The 20,650-nt window shown below is 40.3% G+C and overlaps 1 protein-coding gene across 1 annotated transcript; it reads left to right on the top strand.

Annotated features, from left to right (window-relative positions):
- The first annotated feature begins 41 nt into the window (after window positions 1–41).
- On the top strand, window positions 42–20,258 carry ap1g1 (adaptor related protein complex 1 subunit gamma 1). The gene is made up of 23 exons (XM_080489963.1): window positions 42–143; window positions 6,417–6,620; window positions 6,759–6,883; window positions 7,145–7,286; window positions 7,430–7,526; window positions 9,133–9,209; window positions 11,344–11,439; window positions 12,408–12,488; window positions 12,593–12,691; window positions 12,774–12,829; window positions 12,940–13,053; window positions 13,142–13,282; window positions 13,850–13,904; window positions 14,108–14,230; window positions 14,378–14,467; window positions 14,581–14,705; window positions 15,365–15,469; window positions 15,600–15,741; window positions 16,969–17,092; window positions 18,093–18,191; window positions 18,348–18,508; window positions 18,647–18,745; window positions 18,855–20,258. Exons 2-23 carry the CDS (start codon window positions 6,420–6,422, stop codon window positions 18,954–18,956), a joined length of 2,454 nt encoding a protein of 817 aa, XP_080346089.1. The 5' UTR covers window positions 42–143; window positions 6,417–6,419; the 3' UTR covers window positions 18,957–20,258.
- Window positions 20,259–20,650: the final 392 nt, after the last annotated feature.

The raw sequence follows: 20,650 nt of genomic DNA, 5'->3' as shown, positions 1-20,650 counted from the left end.
ACCTCTGGGATCTGTCAGTGTAACCCTCCGCCTGCGGTAGATGTGCTGAGGCTGGAGTAGCCACCATTTTGCATGTCTTGTGTGTTCCTCCCTCCATTGCTAATAGAGACGATTCCAGTCGTTTTCTGGCATCACCACGGCTAGTAAGTACCGCCCGACAGAACCGTGTCTTCGGAGACTTTGTGAAAAGTGCTTTTCGTGTATGTGCCGGTTAGCGGTTCGGCTGCGTGCGCGTTGACAGCTGTGACTGCGCGCTGCATAGGAAGTCGCTGCCTCTCAGTGCGCCGGGGCTGTGCCTGTCAGCAGCTAGCGCGGCTAGCACGGTTAGCACGGTGAGCCCTGCTAACTACCTGCTGAGCCGGGGACGAGAGGCTCCGTGGAGGCTGGCTGCCTTTCCGCTAAGTCCCTACCGACGTGACACCACGTAAGTCTGGGTTCACCCCTTTTCGAGCGAGATGACACGAGTGGCAGTTGTGTTTAAATGGAGGTTGTATTCCGGGGCGAGGTAGCACAGAAGCGGTCAGGTGAGGCAGCTAACGCCACAGATGACTCGCTAGCTCGCTTATCAAGGAGGCCTGAACGGCACCATGTCCTGATCAGTCGGCGATCACCGTCAGGTGGAATGTCCTCCGGATCGAGGCACTTCATTTTGTATGCCGCGACGGTGTTAGACTTTCAATTTGACTGTGTGTTGTCAGCCAAGGTGAAGCTCCCCCGGTAAGACACGCTTAAGATCGAACCCTTTCTCTAATCTACCAGTGCACAGTGTAGGTTAGCTCGCCGTTAACTGGCTTTACAAAATGGGCTTTGGTTCATCTAAGAAACATTAAGCATTGTGACGTGTCGCTGCGTGGTGTCCAGTCGTGAGACCTTGCTAATATTTGACAAACTAAACATTTCCAGTCACAAGTCAACGCAGCGTGTGGATTGATACGAGGCTAACGACAGCTAGCACAGAGTGCCTAGGACATGGACTCGGTTTCACGACAAAATACTCTGCGTTGCCAACGCTAAAGTAGAGATCGCTCGGATACACGCCCTTCAATGACACGCTGTCGTTAAAATAGGGTATCTATTTATTGATGTAAATGCGCAGGTTAATGTTAAGGAAGTCAACTGTAAAGTAGGAAGTGAGTGAATGAGTGTGACGTGTTGGCTGATAGCTGCACATATTTGTCAGTTTAGTTTGTCACAGCCGTTGCAGGAGGTCGAACAGGTCAGTTGCAGGTGGAGCAGACTCGTTTTGCTCTCTCTTTTTTCCCCGATGCCGACACGTTAACACTGCACTAGAGAAAACGCTAGCAATGTAAGGGTAACGTTTGAATAGAATTGGCTTGCAATCGGATACTTTGAACCACCTTTATTGACATCTTTGATGATTACATGATAAGAAAGTCGTCTTAACCAATTGCTACTGCTGATCACATTATGCTATTATATCTTTTAAAGCCACTTTCTATTTGGCCATAGCTCATCTACTCATTTTTATTACATTCTTTAACTTCATGTAAAACATTTGAGAGCTACTATTTCAACATATCAACTGCTCAGTAAGGAATTAAAGGAATCCATATAGCTGCAGCAATATCTACATTTACAAATAATCCAAACTACCCTCATGATGCTGGATAATTCATTATATAATGTGAGTCGCACATATTCCTGCAAAAGCTATAAATAAACTCTGGCCTATTGATAAAAGCACCTAGCACAGGTCTTCTGACATTGATGTGGTGACTAGCTTTTGGATTTGAAGAGTTGGCAGGTATTAAGTGCTCAGTGTATATAGTGGGTCCTATTATCATCCTCCCACATACTGTAGTGTGCATAATAGCTCCGTGGAGTGCTTCTTGGCTTTGAAAATGTTAGTATGAGAGGAATTACCTGCACCTTTTGCGGTGTGTGCTAGCGTTGGTAAAACATTGAAAGTTGCTTCCGTCTCTGCAAGGCTTTTAATTTAAACTGTCATTGGTCAGTGTTCCAGATATTAATCAGTGTCTTTCTTCCCAGTCCCTCTATCCGCAGCCCCACAAAGTCCGAAGAGGAGAATTTAGAGTTGCAAGTATTTTCAGGTTCAGAGTCAAATAAATACCTTCTGGTGATACCAGTGGATTGACCCAGCATCTTACATGCGAATTAATGACGATACCTGGGGTAAAAAACTATAAACATTGTCTTCTGACTCCAAGTTTCACATCAAATCTTCATTTGGTAAGCATTACTTTTTAGTTTGAGATCTCTGGAGTGACTGAAAAGCCTTTGCAGCTCAGTATTGACTCTTTCTTTTTCTACTGACTTCCATGCTTCAAACAAATAGCCACTAAAATAATTTCACATGCACGCAACTGTGCTCTCAACAGTTACAATGTGGTGGTTGCACACAGCCAATGTTGGGTCATGATTGTGACAATGCAGCATACTTTTTTGTTTGTCTGTAATCAACTCGGGTGTTTGGACAACTGTTTGGAGGAAAGCAGAAAAACCAGAATGGCAGTTTAGAAAACAGGAAACCTTAAATCTGCAAGAAGAGTTATGTTTTCTAGTGTCACACATTTAAACTCTTGTCAAAACAATTGGATATCAAATACATTTCACATGGTGTATTGAGGTAAAGGTTTTAAGATTTGAAGAGTTTAATGTGAATTAAAATGTCAGGTTCTGAGACAATTTTGTTTTCCTCATGTCTCATGTTGTTGGTCATGTTTGTTTTTTCCTGTAGTGTCTTTTTATGTGATATTACAGTTTATTTGCAGCATTGCAGAGTAGATAATAAAGGTGGTAATTCTGAAAGAAATACAGTAGAAGAAATTGTTAGCGTTTCTTAAATTACATTTCATTGCACAGGAGAGAATATGGAGACAAAGTGCAATACAATGTTTTTCAGCTGCAGTCTGCCGGATGATATTTAGTCTAGTTTAAATATTCAGCTCACTTCCATTTGAGATGATCCATATGGGGATTCGATCCCCCACCATACAGTCCTCATGGTAGTTAGTAATCTGATGCAAACCCATTTGAAACAGTGCTTCATCTTGTGATACTGTGGGGCTGATGTCTCCGAGACGACAGGTTGAATACTCCCTGTTGTATATGGGAGGTGCCGCATGCTTGTTACTGGTTGTCAGGCTCTGAAAGTGAATCCAGGCTTTGCTCTTCCAGTCTCCCGAGAGGAAACGCTTGTTATGAACATTTCGCAGTACATGCATGTTACACTTACAGGAAAGATGAGTGGGTAATATAAACATTGCATCTATGTCAGGAAAGATTATACAGGCTTAACTTTGCATGGTTCCTAATTGATTGTAGAAGATGGCTTCCCATCTTCTTGGCAGTCTTTGAGCCGATGTGTAAGTTTGTTTTGAGTTGAGAGAAAATTAGGAATCTTCGGTGGTGGTGTCTCTAAAGTGGTTGTTTTGAGCTTGTATGGCGCTCCTATGTTGAGCTCTGTATTGTTTATATTTACTGTGGATCAGTGAGTTGACTTCCACCTTATATTCTTGTCGCACTTCGGTCAAACTCCCCGAGCACACTGAACCAGTTGGTCCAAAAGTCTTCATGGACTACACAACTGTGCACACTGTTTCAGTCTCTATTACAGACAAATAATCTACATTATTTTTCTTTGTAGCGAGAATAAACTAGCCCAAATTTCAGCAGACGTTAAGCTCTGTCTGTCCCCTTCAGGTAGTTTTTGTCCCCTGACTTCACTCTAAATAAATCGTGTAAGAAATGCCTGTTAAAAAAAAAAAAAGTGAAGGCAATTATAGAAAATTTTAAATAATGTGCTGCTGGATTCCAGATTGAGGGACTGTAGTTCATTTACCTCTCAGCAGAGGCTGGATTTACTCCCTTCAATGTGTTCACATCAGATTAGAAGCACAGCAAGACACAGGGAGCTATGATTTATGGAGCCCAACACTGGGTCCTTTCAGCTCAGGTAATTTAAATGGTCTTCAGACAGACCGTAGATCTTGGGCTTTATTAAAGTGTGGCCTTGTCTGCCCACCCTGCCTTCACCTCTTTGATCACAGTGAATTCTGAGACTCTACACGGACCACCACCTTATTCAACAAAGGATGCCCTCATCCCTTCTCTGTCTGAATCCTTGTTTTTCTCAGTGGACTGGCATCATTTCAGAGAATGCTTTTGATCTTGGTAGTGATAAGATTTTAATTTAATCAAAATATTGCCTTTCTTTTAAAGAATACAAGTTTCACGTCATGGACGAGCAGATGTGTCAGTCGGATGGAAAGTTTCTCTTGGGTTAATGTGAAGCTTATTATTCAGTCACCTTAATCTAGATGCTTAGGCAACTTTGAGTCTGTACATCCTGCGAGAAAAGGAGCCTGGCTTGATTCGCCCCCCCGTAAAGCTCTCTGGAAATTAGCCAGCTCATGACCTCCAAGGATTTCTATAAGTCCTGTGGCCGTGCTGCTGCAAAGTCAGTTGAAGTAACTTCACTAGGTGATTAAAAAAATAAATAAATACAGAGCCGCAAGATGATTTTGCTTCGTACTGTTGCCAGTGTTATTTACAAGATTACCTGTATGTTCCACTGGAAATACAGGCTTCTCTCTTCTGAAAGTCAACCTCAGATGTTTTGCATGACAACAACCCAGCTAGAATAATGAAGTCTCGCTGAATGACAAAATGAATATGAAAATCCTCCCATGAAAATGATGAACTGATGGTCTTTGGGGTGGAAATAGCATCGTCTACTTAGTGGTGTGATAATTGCCACCTATTACCTGGATCATAAAGCCAAAGACAATCTGTGACTTCTAACCATCTGCAGATGCAACTCAGTTAAAATGATAAACATTTAGGTTTTTTTTAGAGTGCAGCAAGGCCTAATTGGCAAAATTCAGCTAATTATTGACAAGTGTTGTTGATCAGCAATGACATCCACAGGTTGAACATGTTTCTTTTCACACACTCTGCACTGTGTCTCTTGTCAAAGTGCATTGTGTCCCTATCAACCAAAGACTCACTTCAGGCTGGGTAGTTAGAGAAAATGGATTTGCTCGACAAGTAATTACCATCGTTTCTGTTGTTGCGGCAGCTTAATTATGTACCACCTACTACTGGATAAAAGGCCTCCGTGCGACTGGAGACAAAATGTCCTTTCTTGTTAAAGAGCCACCTTGAATAACTTTTCAGTTTAATCCTTTGGTTGAAATTGAAATCATTGGTTTAGAAAAGTGTTAACAAAAAAAGTCATCTGATACACCAGTGAAGGTATACAAATCTCACATACTTTTAAGCAAAATAGTAGTACATATTGTAGAATGATTGCATCTTTATGAAATCATCTAATGTCAGTCGGTTCACAAACCTCAAACACAGCTCAACTTTCAGATGAATATTTGTATTAGTATTCGATTTGTGCAGCTTGTTGTATTGGTTGAAATCATCCCTTCACCTTCGAATCGAGAACTTATTTCTTCCACACTGAAGCTGATTAGACTGCGAAGCCTCCTGACATCAAGTCAGTGGATCAATCCCACAATGCTTTGCAGTTTGGAGCCAGTGTGGAAGATGGAGTTGCTATTTAGGCTAATTAAGATCGTTGCATTTCTGTTTCCATTTCTTTTTAAACTGGAACACCAAAGAAACCTTCAACATGAGATCACTAACAGGTTTCCACCGCCTCTATCAATCAGAGGGGGCCGATCTAAGCAGAAGATTTCTTATGGTCCAAGTAAATGCAACAAGTGTTTGCTACTTTGAACTAAGTTTTAGGGCTGCTGGATCAGTTTGTGTATATGTGAATGTCAATTTGGGGTAATTGGTACACATGAAGACGTGGGAGTTTATTCTCCCTAGTAAGCATGCACTTCTTATAAATATTTAAACTTCTTCCTGTGGCTTGGAGGTTGGGTACTCTCTGAAGCTTCTGTGTGAGGGCATTGAGTTTCACCCACTATTCTCCATTGCCTCTGCACTTTTACCTCTGTTAGAAAAATAAGTTCAAGTCAGACAGTTACAAACAACCCCTGAACTCTTAATTTTCTGCCATTCCATTGCCTAATCTTTGTTTTCGCAAATGTCAAGACAAACTCTAATCTAGCTTTAGTGAAACCCAGTGGTACACTTCCATAGTGAAGATAAGCGCAACCTGTTGAAAGGAATCTTTTTAGGTCCCAAAATGGAGAAAACGTGGCAGGATACACTGCTTTTACTGAATTGTAATGATGCCTGTATTTGTAGGTACAAGCACAGGTCAGCAATTAGATTTCCTCCCTACCCACATCTATATGCATGAACTGAAGCCATTTTGCACCCATCAAAGGGGCTTTCTCCCCTCAGATGATGCTCTTTTGAGAGTATCCTTTTGTGTTTTGCTGTGATGCAGTGGAGTTTCTACCCTGGGGCCGAGGTTCAGCTAACCTGTTTCTTTCCTCTGTGCTCTTCAGAGAATGCCAGCTCCGATCAGACTGCGGGAGCTCATCCGGACTATCCGGACAGCACGGACCCAGGCAGAGGAGCGTGAGATGATCCAGAAAGAGTGTGCCGCTATCCGCTCATCCTTCAGAGAGGAAGACAACACATACCGTTGCAGAAATGTGGCAAAGCTACTTTATATGCACATGTTGGGCTACCCAGCACACTTTGGGCAGGTAGGTTTGGCGACGGTGGCTGTGAAGATAGAATGTACAGGAGAAGCCGTTTGGATGCTTCAGTGACGCTGTTGCTGCTCAGCTCATACACATACATTGTAGTTTTTGTTTTTTGAAACATTGGTGTCTTTGTTGTAGCTGGAGTGCCTGAAGCTGATTGCGTCCCAGAAGTTCACTGACAAACGAATAGGTTATTTGGGAGCTATGCTGCTGTTGGATGAGAGGCAGGACGTCCACCTACTAATGACAAATTGCATTAAGAAGTAAGTGCCGGCCTGTGTGTAGGTTGACTCATTTAATATTCTGCTTTTAGGCTAATGCTTTTTCACAATTCACAAGCACAGTGATTAATGCTGGATTGAAGGTGAAATTTGATATTTGTTCATCGATTTGCAGACACCCGAAACCATGACATCTTGTTATATTCTTCCCAAAGCATCTTTATAAAATTCTCACATGTCACAAATTTCTCCCTTTCATACGTGTGTTTCTACGGCTTATGTAATTCTTCTCTCCCACGTCAGCGACTTGAATCACAGCACACAGTATGTCCAGGGTCTGGCCTTGTGTACATTAGGCTGCATGGGCTCTTCAGAAATGTGTCGTGACCTGGCAGGGGAGGTAGAGAAGCTGCTCAAAACATCCAACTCCTACTTGAGGAAAAAAGTAAGCATCACTGTTGTTATGTTGCTGTGAGTAAAGAAAGATTGGAAATATTATGGCTAACTACTGGGGATGAAAAGCAGACTGATGTATTGAAATGCTTTGTTACATGTTAGACAATGTCTTATTCAAATATTTGTCTACAGGCAGCGTTGTGTGCAGTCCATGTCATCAGGAAGGTCCCAGAACTCATGGAAATGTTTCTTCCAGCCACAAAAAACCTGCTGAGCGAGAAGAACCATGGTAAGCGCGAGCAATTTCTCAGGATGCGGGTTGATGGCTCTTGGAAGTGTGCTTGTTCCACACAAGTGCCGACTTCATCCCATTTCCTGCCACTTGGAACACTCTGCTTGTAACAGCTGGGCAGCTGATGTCCTTTTTGTAACAACCTTTGCAGAGGAGTGGGGAATTAATGAGTCTGTCATAAACCCTGTAGCTCATATGTCCCCCACATATAGGAGATGTGCAAAAGAAAACCCTTTTTTTTTTCTTTTTTTGACAGTCCCAAAAATAGCCTGATCTTCTTTGACATTGTGGAAGTGTGGTGGTGATGGCATACATTATTATTTTATTATTTTTAGTCCTGTTTTTCCACAGTTTAGGGGATAGTGTGGCTTGGCCATAACACACACAATTATATATGCAGAGCAATGTCACGAATTGCTGAGGTGAACCCATCAGTCCAAATAAATAGCATTGCATTGTTTTTAATAGATCATTGTTTATCTGGTTATCTCATTGAGGCGGGGTCCCATTTTCAAGAGGGAGCTGCCATACATATAAATACAATATGGTTACTGATATGACAAACATGGTATATATTAAAAAAATAGAAATTAAAAAAAAAAATTCTCCACAGTGCTTTAAAATCAGCCTCTGAGATCAAGCTCAACACTTTCAAATCTGGCTGCAGTCAGTCCAAAGTTGAACTCAGTAAGAAAATGCATTTTTGTCAAACTATATTTTTGTCAAACTATGCATTCCTGAAGGGACATAGATGATGGGTCACGAGCGCAGGCTGTTGCTGTTCTGACTGAGTGACGTGTACAAGGGTAGGAATGATGATGGCAGTCCAAGGGTGGATTTGTATATGAGGAGCTACGAGCGTAGAAGGATAACCAGATTTACAGCTTACTAGCTACTGTAATGATAGACAGCATTCACTTTGTAATAATGCAAATCAAAATCCATTATTTAAGGCACACGACACACCTTGATGCAGGATTAGACGGCAACAAACGGGTAATTCTTTTAACATCACTGGCCAAGAATCACTGCGAATGCATGAATTGTTTTTTGCTCGATGCCAGCGATATTTGGCTGTAATAACCATTCAGGCCCAAAAATGTGTTACTCATTACTTTTTTTATTAGATAATTGTGTAACAATATCAGCAATGACACTCCCTTAGCTTTGTTTAATGATTTTTTTTCCCCCACAGTTATTATAAAGTGACGCAGTAGTGAGTTGTGCCACCTGTTTTATTAGTTTTCAATTATTAAACTGACGGTTGAAGCGGTCTTCTGAATATTTTGGACAATGGTGTAATTTTTCTTTGTGGTCTTTTGAGTAATATTTCAATTTAAAGAAATTATTTTGAAATGGTTTAGCTTAGCTTGTATATATATATATATATATTTTTTTTTTTTTTTAATTCTGCAATATTCTGGACTATATACATATATAGTGTGACTTTTAAACCTTTTATATACTCTCATCTACACCTGCTGTACTTAAAAAAAGGCTCCTGCTCTTGTGGGTGCTCTCATTTATAAAATCACTGTGTTGGAGAAATGAAGACAGTTTGTTTGATTCAAAGTAAACAACCTGTCCGCTCTCTATTCCTCAGGTGTGCTCCACACATCAGTTGTCCTTCTGACTGAGATGTGTGAAAGAAGTCCTGACATGCTGGCACACTTCAGAAAGGTACAAATACATTGTCTTAAAGTAAACACTTGTGCATTTTGTCTTAAGCCCATGTCACATTTCATTCTCCCTTTGCATACACATTTTCTTTGGTTAGAGCTAATCTAAGCAAACATGTTGGACTTTCTGAGGTTTGGATTACGTTACAGGTTTCCTTTACATTCATAGAATGTCTTAGTCTGTTATCTCTTGTCGCTGTCTTTTCCTCTTGTATTTCAACTGCTGCTGTACCTCTTCCTCTTTAGGTATAACAAAGCTATTGCCAGAAGGGCCACTCCTCATGCTCATGATCTGAACATTTATTTTTAAGCTCTCTGAAAGTGAATGATTTCCAGTTTCCCCTCCCTAACATCTACCTCATATTTTTTCTGTCATTTGTCTTTGTTACAATTCCTGCATTGTGTTAGAATGAGAAGGTAAGATTACATTCTGATCTCATAGCTGGTGCATGCTGTAATTAGTAATCACTCCTCACAGTCACCTCAGTCATAACCAGATTTGTGTTGAGTAATGTCATATTGTTTTAATTTGAGTTGTAATTTCTTCTAATTGTACAGTGATCATTACTCTGTCAGTGTTTTGAATTACATAAACCAGTTTTTGGTCCATTTGTCAAATACAGTCACAATTATTTTGAATGTCATTATTTGCTTAATTAAGCAATTCATTTGCTCACCGTCTGTTGAGAAGGAGTCAGGTGGGTGTGTTTTCACATGATTGCCACAGGCGTTGTCACAAGAAAACACATGGAATTATCTCTGTTAGCGTTTAGCTGGGAGCGGTCAGCCTATTTATGTCACTGTGACTGTCTCCAGTGTTGTAAGATTATAGAGCGGAAGCTTCCAGCCTTGATGGAGTTTTAGAAAGCTAAAACTGGAGCTTTAAGTTCAGAAGCAATCAACAATTACTTTCTTACTCTGGCGTTTGGTGCTTGTTTGTCGTCATACCCACGTCACAAAGGGTTTTCTATCGGTTTCATCTCTGTTGAAGTGAACTGGTCTGGAACAGATGCATTGTGGTGTCACTAAACACCAGCAAATGTGATTACAACAAAGATAATAAAACAAGTCTTTTAACTCGTATTACAGCATTTGCAACTGTCTTTAAAACTTTAATTACAATGCCCCATTTTCCCATAGTCTATATCAAGCTGTGAAACTTTATAATTTTAGATTTATTTCACTGAAATATTTCAGGTCTTTTTCTGTTTACTTATACGTTTTATTTTAATAATAAAAATGCAGTACCCCACGATAATAAGAATATTTCATAAGATCAGATGTAATTCCTGTTTGTTTAACTAGAATTATAAACTCAGGTTAATATGTTTTCTGTAAAATAACTGATAAAGTATTTTCAATGACATTTACAGTTTTTGAGAGGTACCTGTACATCCTGCTACTTGTTAGTGTGTATTAAAGTCACTCTTATCTTGCGTGACCTAATATGTGAACATATATTTCCTGGTGCTTAATCTCGGAGGAATGTTTTTGAGCTATGGGAGGAAAAAGGAGTACCTGTGGGAAAATGTCTGCATGCACAGGGAAAGCATAAGATTGCTGCACAGAAAGGCCCCGAAGCTCAACTCGGACTTAATTTGAAAACACGCTTGCTCTGAAGCAAAAAGGTGCTAACCACTACATCGCGGTACAGCCCTTCCCAGACATTTAATTTATCCCTGGATATGACGTCAAACTGTTTCCCAGACCACTGGAGTAGTCCTCCCAGAGTACATTTTGACCACATGTCACCTTTTATGTTGACAGCATTTAACACTTGTACACATGTGATTTTAGCCCTGTGCAGATCTGCTGGTATTGTACATGCACATTTTCTAACCCAATATTTTTCAGAAATCACGGGTTTGATTTTATGATTTCAAAAAAGTGTGATTAAATAACCGGTGTTTTAACAACCATATGCTGTATTATTCTACCTCAATGAATCCCAATAGCTTTACATAAACCTGATGCATCTGTGAATGGCAAAATCATAACTTTAAACAATGAACAACTACTTCTTATCTGTTAGAAAAAAGTAGAAAACAGTTTAAATCCTCCCGAATTATTGTGACATCTTTCGTTTTGTTTTGTTTTTTCTCCTGTGCTGTTGTGTTGTTTTTGTTTGGTTTTAGCTGGTTCCACAGTTGGTGAGAATCCTGAAGAACCTAATAATGTCCGGGTACTCTCCTGAGCATGACGTGTCGGGCATAAGCGACCCTTTCCTGCAGGTAAATCTCTTCTTCTTGACCCTGGTCACATTACAGCTTGTGCGGATCAGAATGTGTGATATGAGAACTGTGTACTGCTGCTTTTCAGTTCTGTCAGTGCTCTGAAATATGAGTGGTTTTATTACAAGTCGGTATCTCAACACTAAACTCTGGACAGCTTCCAGGATCCCGAGTTCCATTTTCAAGATGGCAGCACTGGGAGTGACACGCATTTTTTGCTTTGACAGCAGACAGAAGTTTTACAATGGAGCATGTGACTCGTGCATGCAGTTCTGCTACTGTGAACTGGAGTTATATTTTTTCTGAATGTGTCTTTACTTTTATCTGACTTGCAATGGCATCATTATCCCCGAACTGAGTTTCAAACCAAATATAAACAATGTTAAGGTTTGGTTCATCCCCCAACAAGGCATTTTGCCAGAATTAGGCATTTACTCCAATTACCCGATGCTGGAAAGCTTGGAGCAAACAGCCTGTTCATTAAGAGAAGCATCTTCCTCTCAATGTGTTTTTAAGCCCTTCTCTTACTTGTTTCCCATTGATTGTGTTCAAGTATTTACTTTTTTATTACTCGTTTCAATAGTACCCTCTAAATGAGTTTTTAAAAATTATTTAGTCGTATTTTAATCACATAGCCTCATACCCAATAATTGTTTTCTCATTTCATATGAGACATTTTGTACTATTCAAATAATTTTTCTGTATTATATAATTTTTTTATTGTGGAAAAAAAATCCTTATAAGGGAGTGACCTCACTCTGTTAAGTCTTCTGAGCCCTGAGGAAAGTGGAAAGCAGGATTAGTGAACCTTCATTGTGAAAATGTAAAGAAATTACAATTTTTTTTTTCTTTTCTTTTTATCAAGTGAATAAAAAAGGTCCATAGAGAAACCAGTCTGCTCGTGGCATACAGTAAAGTGTATCATATCTGTTGAGCAAACTGACAAGACTGTTGTTTTCATGCTTTAGGTGCGGATATTGAGACTATTGCGGATTTTAGGCAAGAGTGATGATGACTCCAGTGAAGCAATGAATGACATCCTTGCACAGGTCAGAAATAAAAAAAAAATAATAATGAAAGCTTTGCCTTTTAAATGTCAAATGATTCAATGATGAAGTCTTGTTCTGACGATGTGATTGTGTTTGTTGTCCAGGTGGCAACAAACACAGAGACAAGTAAAAATGTAGGCAACGCAATCCTGTACGAGACTGTACTGACTATAATGGACATCAAGTCTGAAAGTGGACTGAGAGTGAGTATATTAAATTGAAGAAAGAAACTAATGGCTACAGTTCAGTATTTTTCAACCTGGCTAAATAACTTTTTTCTTGCAGGTCTTGGCCATCAACATACTAGGTCGCTTCCTTCTTAACAATGACAAAAATATAAGGTAATTATTAGATCTGCTGAGCACAACCATGAAGAATTGCTATTTTAAAAATGTTATAGCTTCATTTTTTATTTATTTATTTATTTATTTTAATTAACCCTCTATTTCAGATATGTGGCATTGACTTCTCTACTAAAGACGGTACAAACGGACCACAATGCAGTGCAGAGACATCGGAGCACCATTGTGGATTGCTTAAAAGACCTGGATGTGTCCATCAAGAGGTGATTCATAGCTCTCCCATTGCAGTTATACCCGTCAAATCTTTCCCCTGTTGTTTCTGACCTTTGTCTGTTTTTCACTGCTGCTCAGACGTGCAATGGAACTGAGCTTTGCCCTGGTCAACGGCAACAACATTAGAGGCATGATGAAAGAGCTCCTCTACTTCCTGGACTCGTGTGACCCTGAATTCAAGGCAGACTGTGCGTCAGGAGTCTTTCTAGCTGCAGAGAAGTAAGTCACTGACATCTGTTGCTACATGTTCAAATGGAACTGGAATATTATATAGTTGGTGTATATCACAACCATTTTCACCTTGTTTTGTATAAAATCATAAAAAAAAATAGGTTTCAGAGTATAGTTTACACTTGCTTTTGAATGAGGGACACTCATTATTGGCTCATTCGTGCCAGAGTTTCATCTTTCCCAGATGTGCATTTCTGCAGATTAAGATTTTGCAATGAACAACAAGGGGACAACAAGTGCTGGGAACTGTGCACATATAGCTCCAATTCTAAATGAGTTAAAGGAAAAAAAGGTTGAATATTCTAGAGCTTGTTCAGTGGCACTGCACATTTATATCCATTGAGACTTGTTGTGAAGATTACAATCAACAGATGACGTATTCTGACAGGGTAATGGCGAACATTGAAGTGCTGTGTGATGATAAAAAGAGTGATCCATCGTCTGACAGACCATGATGACTCTCTATTTTCTGACCGCATTTGTCTTCTGGCTGGAACATGTTTACATCTTCAGTCATTTGCAGGGAGTAAGCTGTTTTCTTTCTTTACGTTTCAGGTACGCCCCTTCAAAAAGATGGCACATAGACACCATTATGAGAGTCCTGACAACGGTATGTATATTAATAAAAACAAACATTAAAGTGCCTTTTTGTTGTTGTTTAGATTAGATTGATTCTTAACAACGGAAGTATTCCAAATTAAATAAACTCTATAACAGACCTCTACAATAAACACAATCTTAGTTTTTGCTGCAAATCTCCAAATCAATATTTAATGTTCTTTTTCTCATTCACATCTCGACTCGTCCTTGCAGGCGGGGAGCTACGTGCGAGACGATTCTGTTCCCAACCTCATCCAGCTCATCACAAACAGTGTGGAGATGCACGCCTATACAGTACAGAGACTTTACAAAGCTCTGTTGGATGACATTTCACAGGTTAAGAGTCCTTCTAGTTTTGCTCATTTTTGGAATATTGCTGCATTTGAAAACACAGGGTTTAAATTATAATCCCTAATATACATTTTGTTTTTGAACCGGCTCACAAATGCTTGAGAGGCTGACTTTCTTTTCTGTGTTCTGCAGCAACCTCTAGTGCAGGTAGCGTCCTGGTGCATAGGAGAGTACGGTGACTTGTTAGTGTCTGGGCAGTGTGAAGAGGAAGAGCCCATTCAGGTAGATAGGGATGAATCTCCGCCGTATGTCACACAAGCAGGAGACTATGCAAACTTAAGGGAAACACTTGTTAATGAGATATTGTGGAATGTGTCTTTACCGGATGAATGAAGGTGACTGAGGATGAAGTTCTGGATGTGTTGGAAGGCCTCCTGGTGTCTAACCTGTCCACACCTGTGACCCGGGGTTATGCCCTCACTGCCATCATGAAGCTGTCTACACGTTTCACTAGTGTAAAGTGAGTAATTCCATGATGCACATACCCTACCACTTTATACTACAGTCAGCTTCTCAGAGCGCGTACCCCTGAGTGGCAAGAAAATGATCCAGTTTTCGATAAAATTTTAATAATTTCTTCTTTGTCCCATCTGTTAGCCTGCCATTTAAAAACATTTATTTAATCAAAATCTGCCCTCAAGTTCCTATTAACCAACCAACAGCAATGAAAACATATACTGTAGCTCCTGGTGGGTTTATACAATGTTAGAGGAATTTTGTACTTGGGTTTGTTTTAGTCTCACCTCAGGGAGGCACTGTTACCTCATTGTTAAAAATTGTCAGCCCTGCCACAGCAATCCAGAGAGTATATATTTAATATCATTGTAACAGAACAGTGTTGCTGAGCTACAGGATCACTTCAGAGTAGGTTTTTATTTGATATTGAAGAAATCTGATGTCTGCAGTTCAATTTAAAAGTTGAAGCTGAGTATGACCGTAGACAAAGTCCATTTAATTGCTGGATTAAACCGGCTTAACTGCTGAATAATTCTCTTGCAATTGCATTTTTCAGCTCTCATGTTTCATCTTTTGTAAATATTTAGTGGCCAATATGATAAAAATGTATCATCCATTATGAATTTGATCCTTACCAACTTGCAAATGTGAACTGTTTTTCAGCCGAATCAAAAAGGTGGTTTCGATATATGGCAGCAGCATCGACGTGGAGCTGCAGCAGAGAGCTGTGGAGTACAATGCGCTTTTCAAGAAATATGACCACATGAGGTGAAAATGCTTTCTTTGATCCAGGATTATTCCAGTCACACCTTTCACAAATGCATCATTAAAAGTCCTGACAATTAGAAAATAAAGTATTTGGTTTAGGTCTTTGTCTTTGCTTATTTCTTGATTACAGGCCAGCTCTCTTAGAGCGAATGCCCATCATGGAGAAATCTGCTTCCAACGGCCCTACAGAGATTGTACAGACAAATGGGGAAACGGAGCCCTCTGTTGTGGACCCGAAACATCCACCACTGGTCGGCCAGCCCACCAACCAGGTGAGGAGTCTTTAACCACGTTGATTTAATGTTTTTAAAACCCCACAGGAATCCTGAAATAAGATTTTTTATTTTTTTTTTCCAAAGTATTGAATTTGCAAATTTGCATTTAATACCTTTTGTAAAAGTCTTATAAAGGTATTACATTTGATATTGCAGGTCCTAAGTTTTGTAGAGCTGCCGCGAGTTGGCAACGAAATCAACAAAAAAAAATTTTTTTTAGTGGAGTCGTGGTTTTACAAATAGACCGCCTATTTATTTTTGGTCTCCATCTCAAACAGTTAATTTGTTTTCAAGCATTTTTTTCGCCACACCGCTCTGAGCTCGTGCTGCTGGTTAAACCTGCTCCTCTTTCACTGGTTTGCTATGAAAATGCCGGCTGTAGCGTGTCCACGAGAGCCAGTGTGACAGCGCACGGCATCTATCTACGCAAAGTTAATAATGCCTGGTTGGAGAAAAAATTAATTCTGGATGAGGTTGACTGCAGTGGAGGGGAAGGTGTTTGAAGCTCGCTGCACCTTGCGTAAGAAATCAATTAAACTCGGAGCAATGGGAATCAAGGCGTTGCTCATTTTTACCAATATGGCCGTGAAATAGGCTTTGAAGTGGACATTCCATTCTAGGTAGTTATAAAAAGATCTTAAATTTAACTTGTAGAAACCCTGACTTTTGTTTTCCCTTATCCCAACCTGTTATTCTGGACTCAACATATTGTCAGTCTTGCCAGGAAGTAAAACTTTTTTTCACAAATAGACTGTTCTCGTTGATTTTCTTTTCACTTCATTCAATGTAAATTGAACGGCCAGAAGATATATTGGTAGTTAGTGTCAACACTATTTGAGTTCAACATGGCATCAACTCTTCTTACTGAACTTCTTAAAGGACCTTTTCAGGTGGTTGGTCTGAAACGCCTTTCAAACCAAACACCAATCTTCTGTGAATGTAGACTAGCTCAATTTCTTTCTGTCATGTAACCCTGAACTGACTGCACAATGTTGAGGTGAAGCCTCAGAGGCCGCACTATAACTTCAATTTTTATTTGATGGTTTGGAAACATCTGAAGATAATCAGATATTTTCTTGTCTATATCGCATGATGGAATAGTAGTATTTCTTTGGGACATGGCTAAAGCCTTTGCACCGTACCATGTTATGTAATAAATTATTGTGAGAGACACATTGATATCACTGGTGTTTTCTAATTTCACATGTCTTCCTTGTTTCCTAGGCTAATGATTTGTTAGACTTGCTGGGTGGTAATGATGTGCCAGTAATCCAGACCACGATGCCCACCAAGCCTGCCTCAGCTGGAGGAGAGCTGCTTGATCTGCTGGGTGACCTGTCGCTAAGTGGTACGCTGGTTACTGGTTTCAGTCCGTTTTTGTGCTTGTGCAGCTTTTTTTTTTCAATCGGGACATTTATTTTTTTATTTTTTTAATCTTTATCTATGTGATGTGATCGATTAACTGTTTTCCGACAAGTTTGATATTTTGTTTGGTTTTCACACATTTATATAAGTGCCATGCCTTAATGTTAAAGTCACCAACAGACGAGTAGATGTGACGTCTCATCCGAGTGGAAAACACAGAGGCTGCACTGGTGGAATTGTAGCAACAGAAGGTGTAACTGTTTGACGTTACCGCCTTCATCATGATTGGCACCTGTTCACACAGAATGACACAAATGATGAGCAGCACATTTCCTCAGTGTTCATTGCTTTACAGTCAACAAACTTTCGCTTCAGCTGGTAATTGAAAAAACATCATATGGGTGCTTTACTGCCACCTGAGCTCAAAGAAAGAGGTGACATTTTCCTCAACATTGTGTGTATTTGCAGTCATTGCTTGACAATCAGACCGTGAAGTATGAGCTCATCTTTAGTGTACTTCAGTTTTACCAGTACATTGTTGGTTAAAAGTTTCTACAATATATTTAAAGCTGTTGTGTGGCTTCAAGACTGTCGTAGGCCTTTGTTTGCTGCCAGTGTGACTGTGATGTCAAACATATTTTTGATTACAGATTCCTCATCGTATGAATTGTAAAATGATTGTAGTCAATTTTCATAAAACTAAAATGCCCTTTCGGTCATTGGAGGCTTATCAACCCATAAATTAGCTGCACATTTAATGAGGGAAACGTTTATGTGTAAAAAAAAAAAAAAAAAAAAGCCTCCAGTCAAAGTGAGAGTTGTGTGAATGTTGACACTGTAGATGTTAAATAGGATTGATACTAAAATCAAACCTTACTATTAAGGAGAAAAAAGGCTTTTCTATTAAGATGGGAGATGCTTTGATGGATTAGCTGTATCAGCCCTTCTTACACCCTAGAGGGTTGTTTCCCTCCCCTTCCCAGGTGGTCCAGCCCCTACTCCTGCTCCCTCAGTGCCCGCTCCCCAACCCCCTTTCCTCCTGGATGGCCTCTCCTCACAGCCCCTGTTTAATGACATTGCAGGTGAGATCCTGTTGAGCCCCTTCACAATCCACTTTCAGATTGACATCAGTTTATGAAAGTGTCCTACTGTTTTTGTGTGTTCCACTTTTATTCTAATCAGCGACCTATCCAGAAATATGAGTCCTATCTCTCTGCTCTTCTGAAATCTTCTTGTAGGTATTCCACCCATGACGGCATACAACAAGAATGGCCTGAAAATAGACTTTACGTTTGAGAGAGCAAACCCCAACCCAAACATCGCTGTCATTACCATCCATGCATCCAACACGACAGAGGCAGACATGACAGACTTTGTTTTCCAGGCTGCAGTACCAAAGGTAAGCAGCCCGCATTACAGGTTTAACAAACTGCTTTTTCCAAAGTAATGAATTCATGCTGGACCTCTGTCAGTTCTAGTCATTGTCTGATCAGCTCATTACATTTTCATCGAACATGGCGTCCTATCTGTTTGACAGACATTCCAGCTGCAGCTCCTCTCCCCTAGCAGTAATGTTGTCCCAGCACTCAACCAGGGAACTGTCACACAGGTCATCAGAGTCCTTAACCCACAGAAGGTGAGTTTGTTCAGCACTAATCCCTGCTCTCATACGGCATGTTTGAAGTCTTTAATCTATTCCATGAATTGCCTCTCTTATAAACACAATCATCCTGATAAAATTTCAGCAACAGCTACGAATGAGGGTCAAGCTGACATACACCCACAAAAGCACGGCTGTACAAGACCTGGCTGAGGTTAATAACTTCCCCCCTCAGTCCTGGCAGTGATGAGCTGCTCCTGCTGCTCCTCCAAGCCCCACCAAGGGAACTATGAAAACGATTTTTCCTTTCACCTCCCACCTTTCTTCCAACGGATCCCCCTGTGACGTCACTGCAGACCGCTGCCCTCGAGTTGCATGGGAAGCAGCAGAGCATTGAACACAGGAGAAAAATACGGATGTTACGAAAACCCTATTGACATCACCAGATGAATTGGAAAAAATACAAACATATCAATCAATGAACTTTTCTTTCTCTCTTAATCAGTTTCCATAATCTCTTTGCTTAGTAGTAATGTTTTCCACAGACACCTTCCGCCCAGCACCATGACCACCCACTAAAGCACATATGCGCACCGTTCATTCACTGTGGTGTATTTTATCTCTCAGCTCACTGGAGAGAAAGGTGCGCTGCAGTCACCATAGTTTTAAAATGCAGTTAAAACATTTTGCTTCCTTGATATTTGCGATTGGCTTTGGATTCATTTCATTTGCTTTTGTACAAGCTCCCAAGTTCTACGGCGGCAGTCCTGAACTTCTCGGTTGACCCTGTTTCTGACCCTCCACACCCTCGGTGATATGACTTGTCAGAGTTGTATTCATTTTGAATTACATTAATTTGCATAAAGCATGTTTGAGCATCATCAGGATCACAATCACACCTGGATTTGTGCTCGAAGAGGATTCTTTGAATTTGGGTGTAGACCTCTCGATCTTATGTTTCGATGGGTCCCAGCTATATTTCGTTGGTCACTACATCGAGGCCACACAGAGATCCAGGACGTCCACTTTGACCCTCTGTAGTGAGTTTCACAGAACATGCTCAGACTTTTTCTGCGCGCTCATCACCTCTGCAGTAAAGCGATGGCTTGAGATCTGTATTATAAACTCAACGGTTGACTGCTTTGCATACGATGGGGATGTTTAGTCATTAGGCTGGATGCAACCCAGGCCTGAAAGTTAAATGAGAACAGGTCTGTTGTGTTTATGTTAGAGATCCGCACCTGTGTCCTCACTGTCACTTGTAATTTAGTTGCATTTCAGATTTGTTTAACCTGGTTGAACTTGGTCACCATGCACATACATGTAAATTAAGCTCGTTATGAATGTAGTTACATGCACTGAATGCCCCCCCCCCTCCCCTTCCTCCTTTAATTCTTCTTTTTCATGTCTTCTCTGATGGGGACATTCATCCCTTTGGCACTATTTTTGTGAAAGTATGTTTTATTTCTGCAGTAATTTCACTTAATTTATGCCTGATATCAAAGTGATGTGCCTTTCTGACTTCGCTAGATAAAAGCCCCGAACTATTGAGTTCTGTATGAGCTTTGTTTGTAAGTCTGCTTGTGTGATGGTGGTGTTTTCACTCTGATGGAAGCGGCACTGACTGATTTGAATTAGTGTGTCACTTCATTTAATATTAACATCTCACTTGTAAACAGTCGCCCATGGATCTCCACAGCAGTGTGGTGGTGTTTTTTTGTCTCAAATATGACAGAAATATATATCAGATTGTTTCTTTAGTGTGGCTGAACTTCCATTGAATTCACATTTTTGGAGATTATTATGAACAAATTCTCAACGGGGGAAAAAAAGCCAATCTTGAAGGTAAAGGCAGCTTATTGATGTAATCTTTTTGAAATATATAAATGTCGTTCAAACGTCCCCCTCCTTCCCACATGCTATTGGCGAAGTGTGAGTCAC

Source organism: Lipophrys pholis, assembly GCF_963383615.2.
Source record: "Lipophrys pholis genome assembly, chromosome: 2".
NCBI classification, from domain to species: domain Eukaryota; kingdom Metazoa; phylum Chordata; class Actinopteri; order Blenniiformes; family Blenniidae; genus Lipophrys; species Lipophrys pholis.
This window is presented reverse-complemented; position numbering and strand designations above follow the sequence as displayed.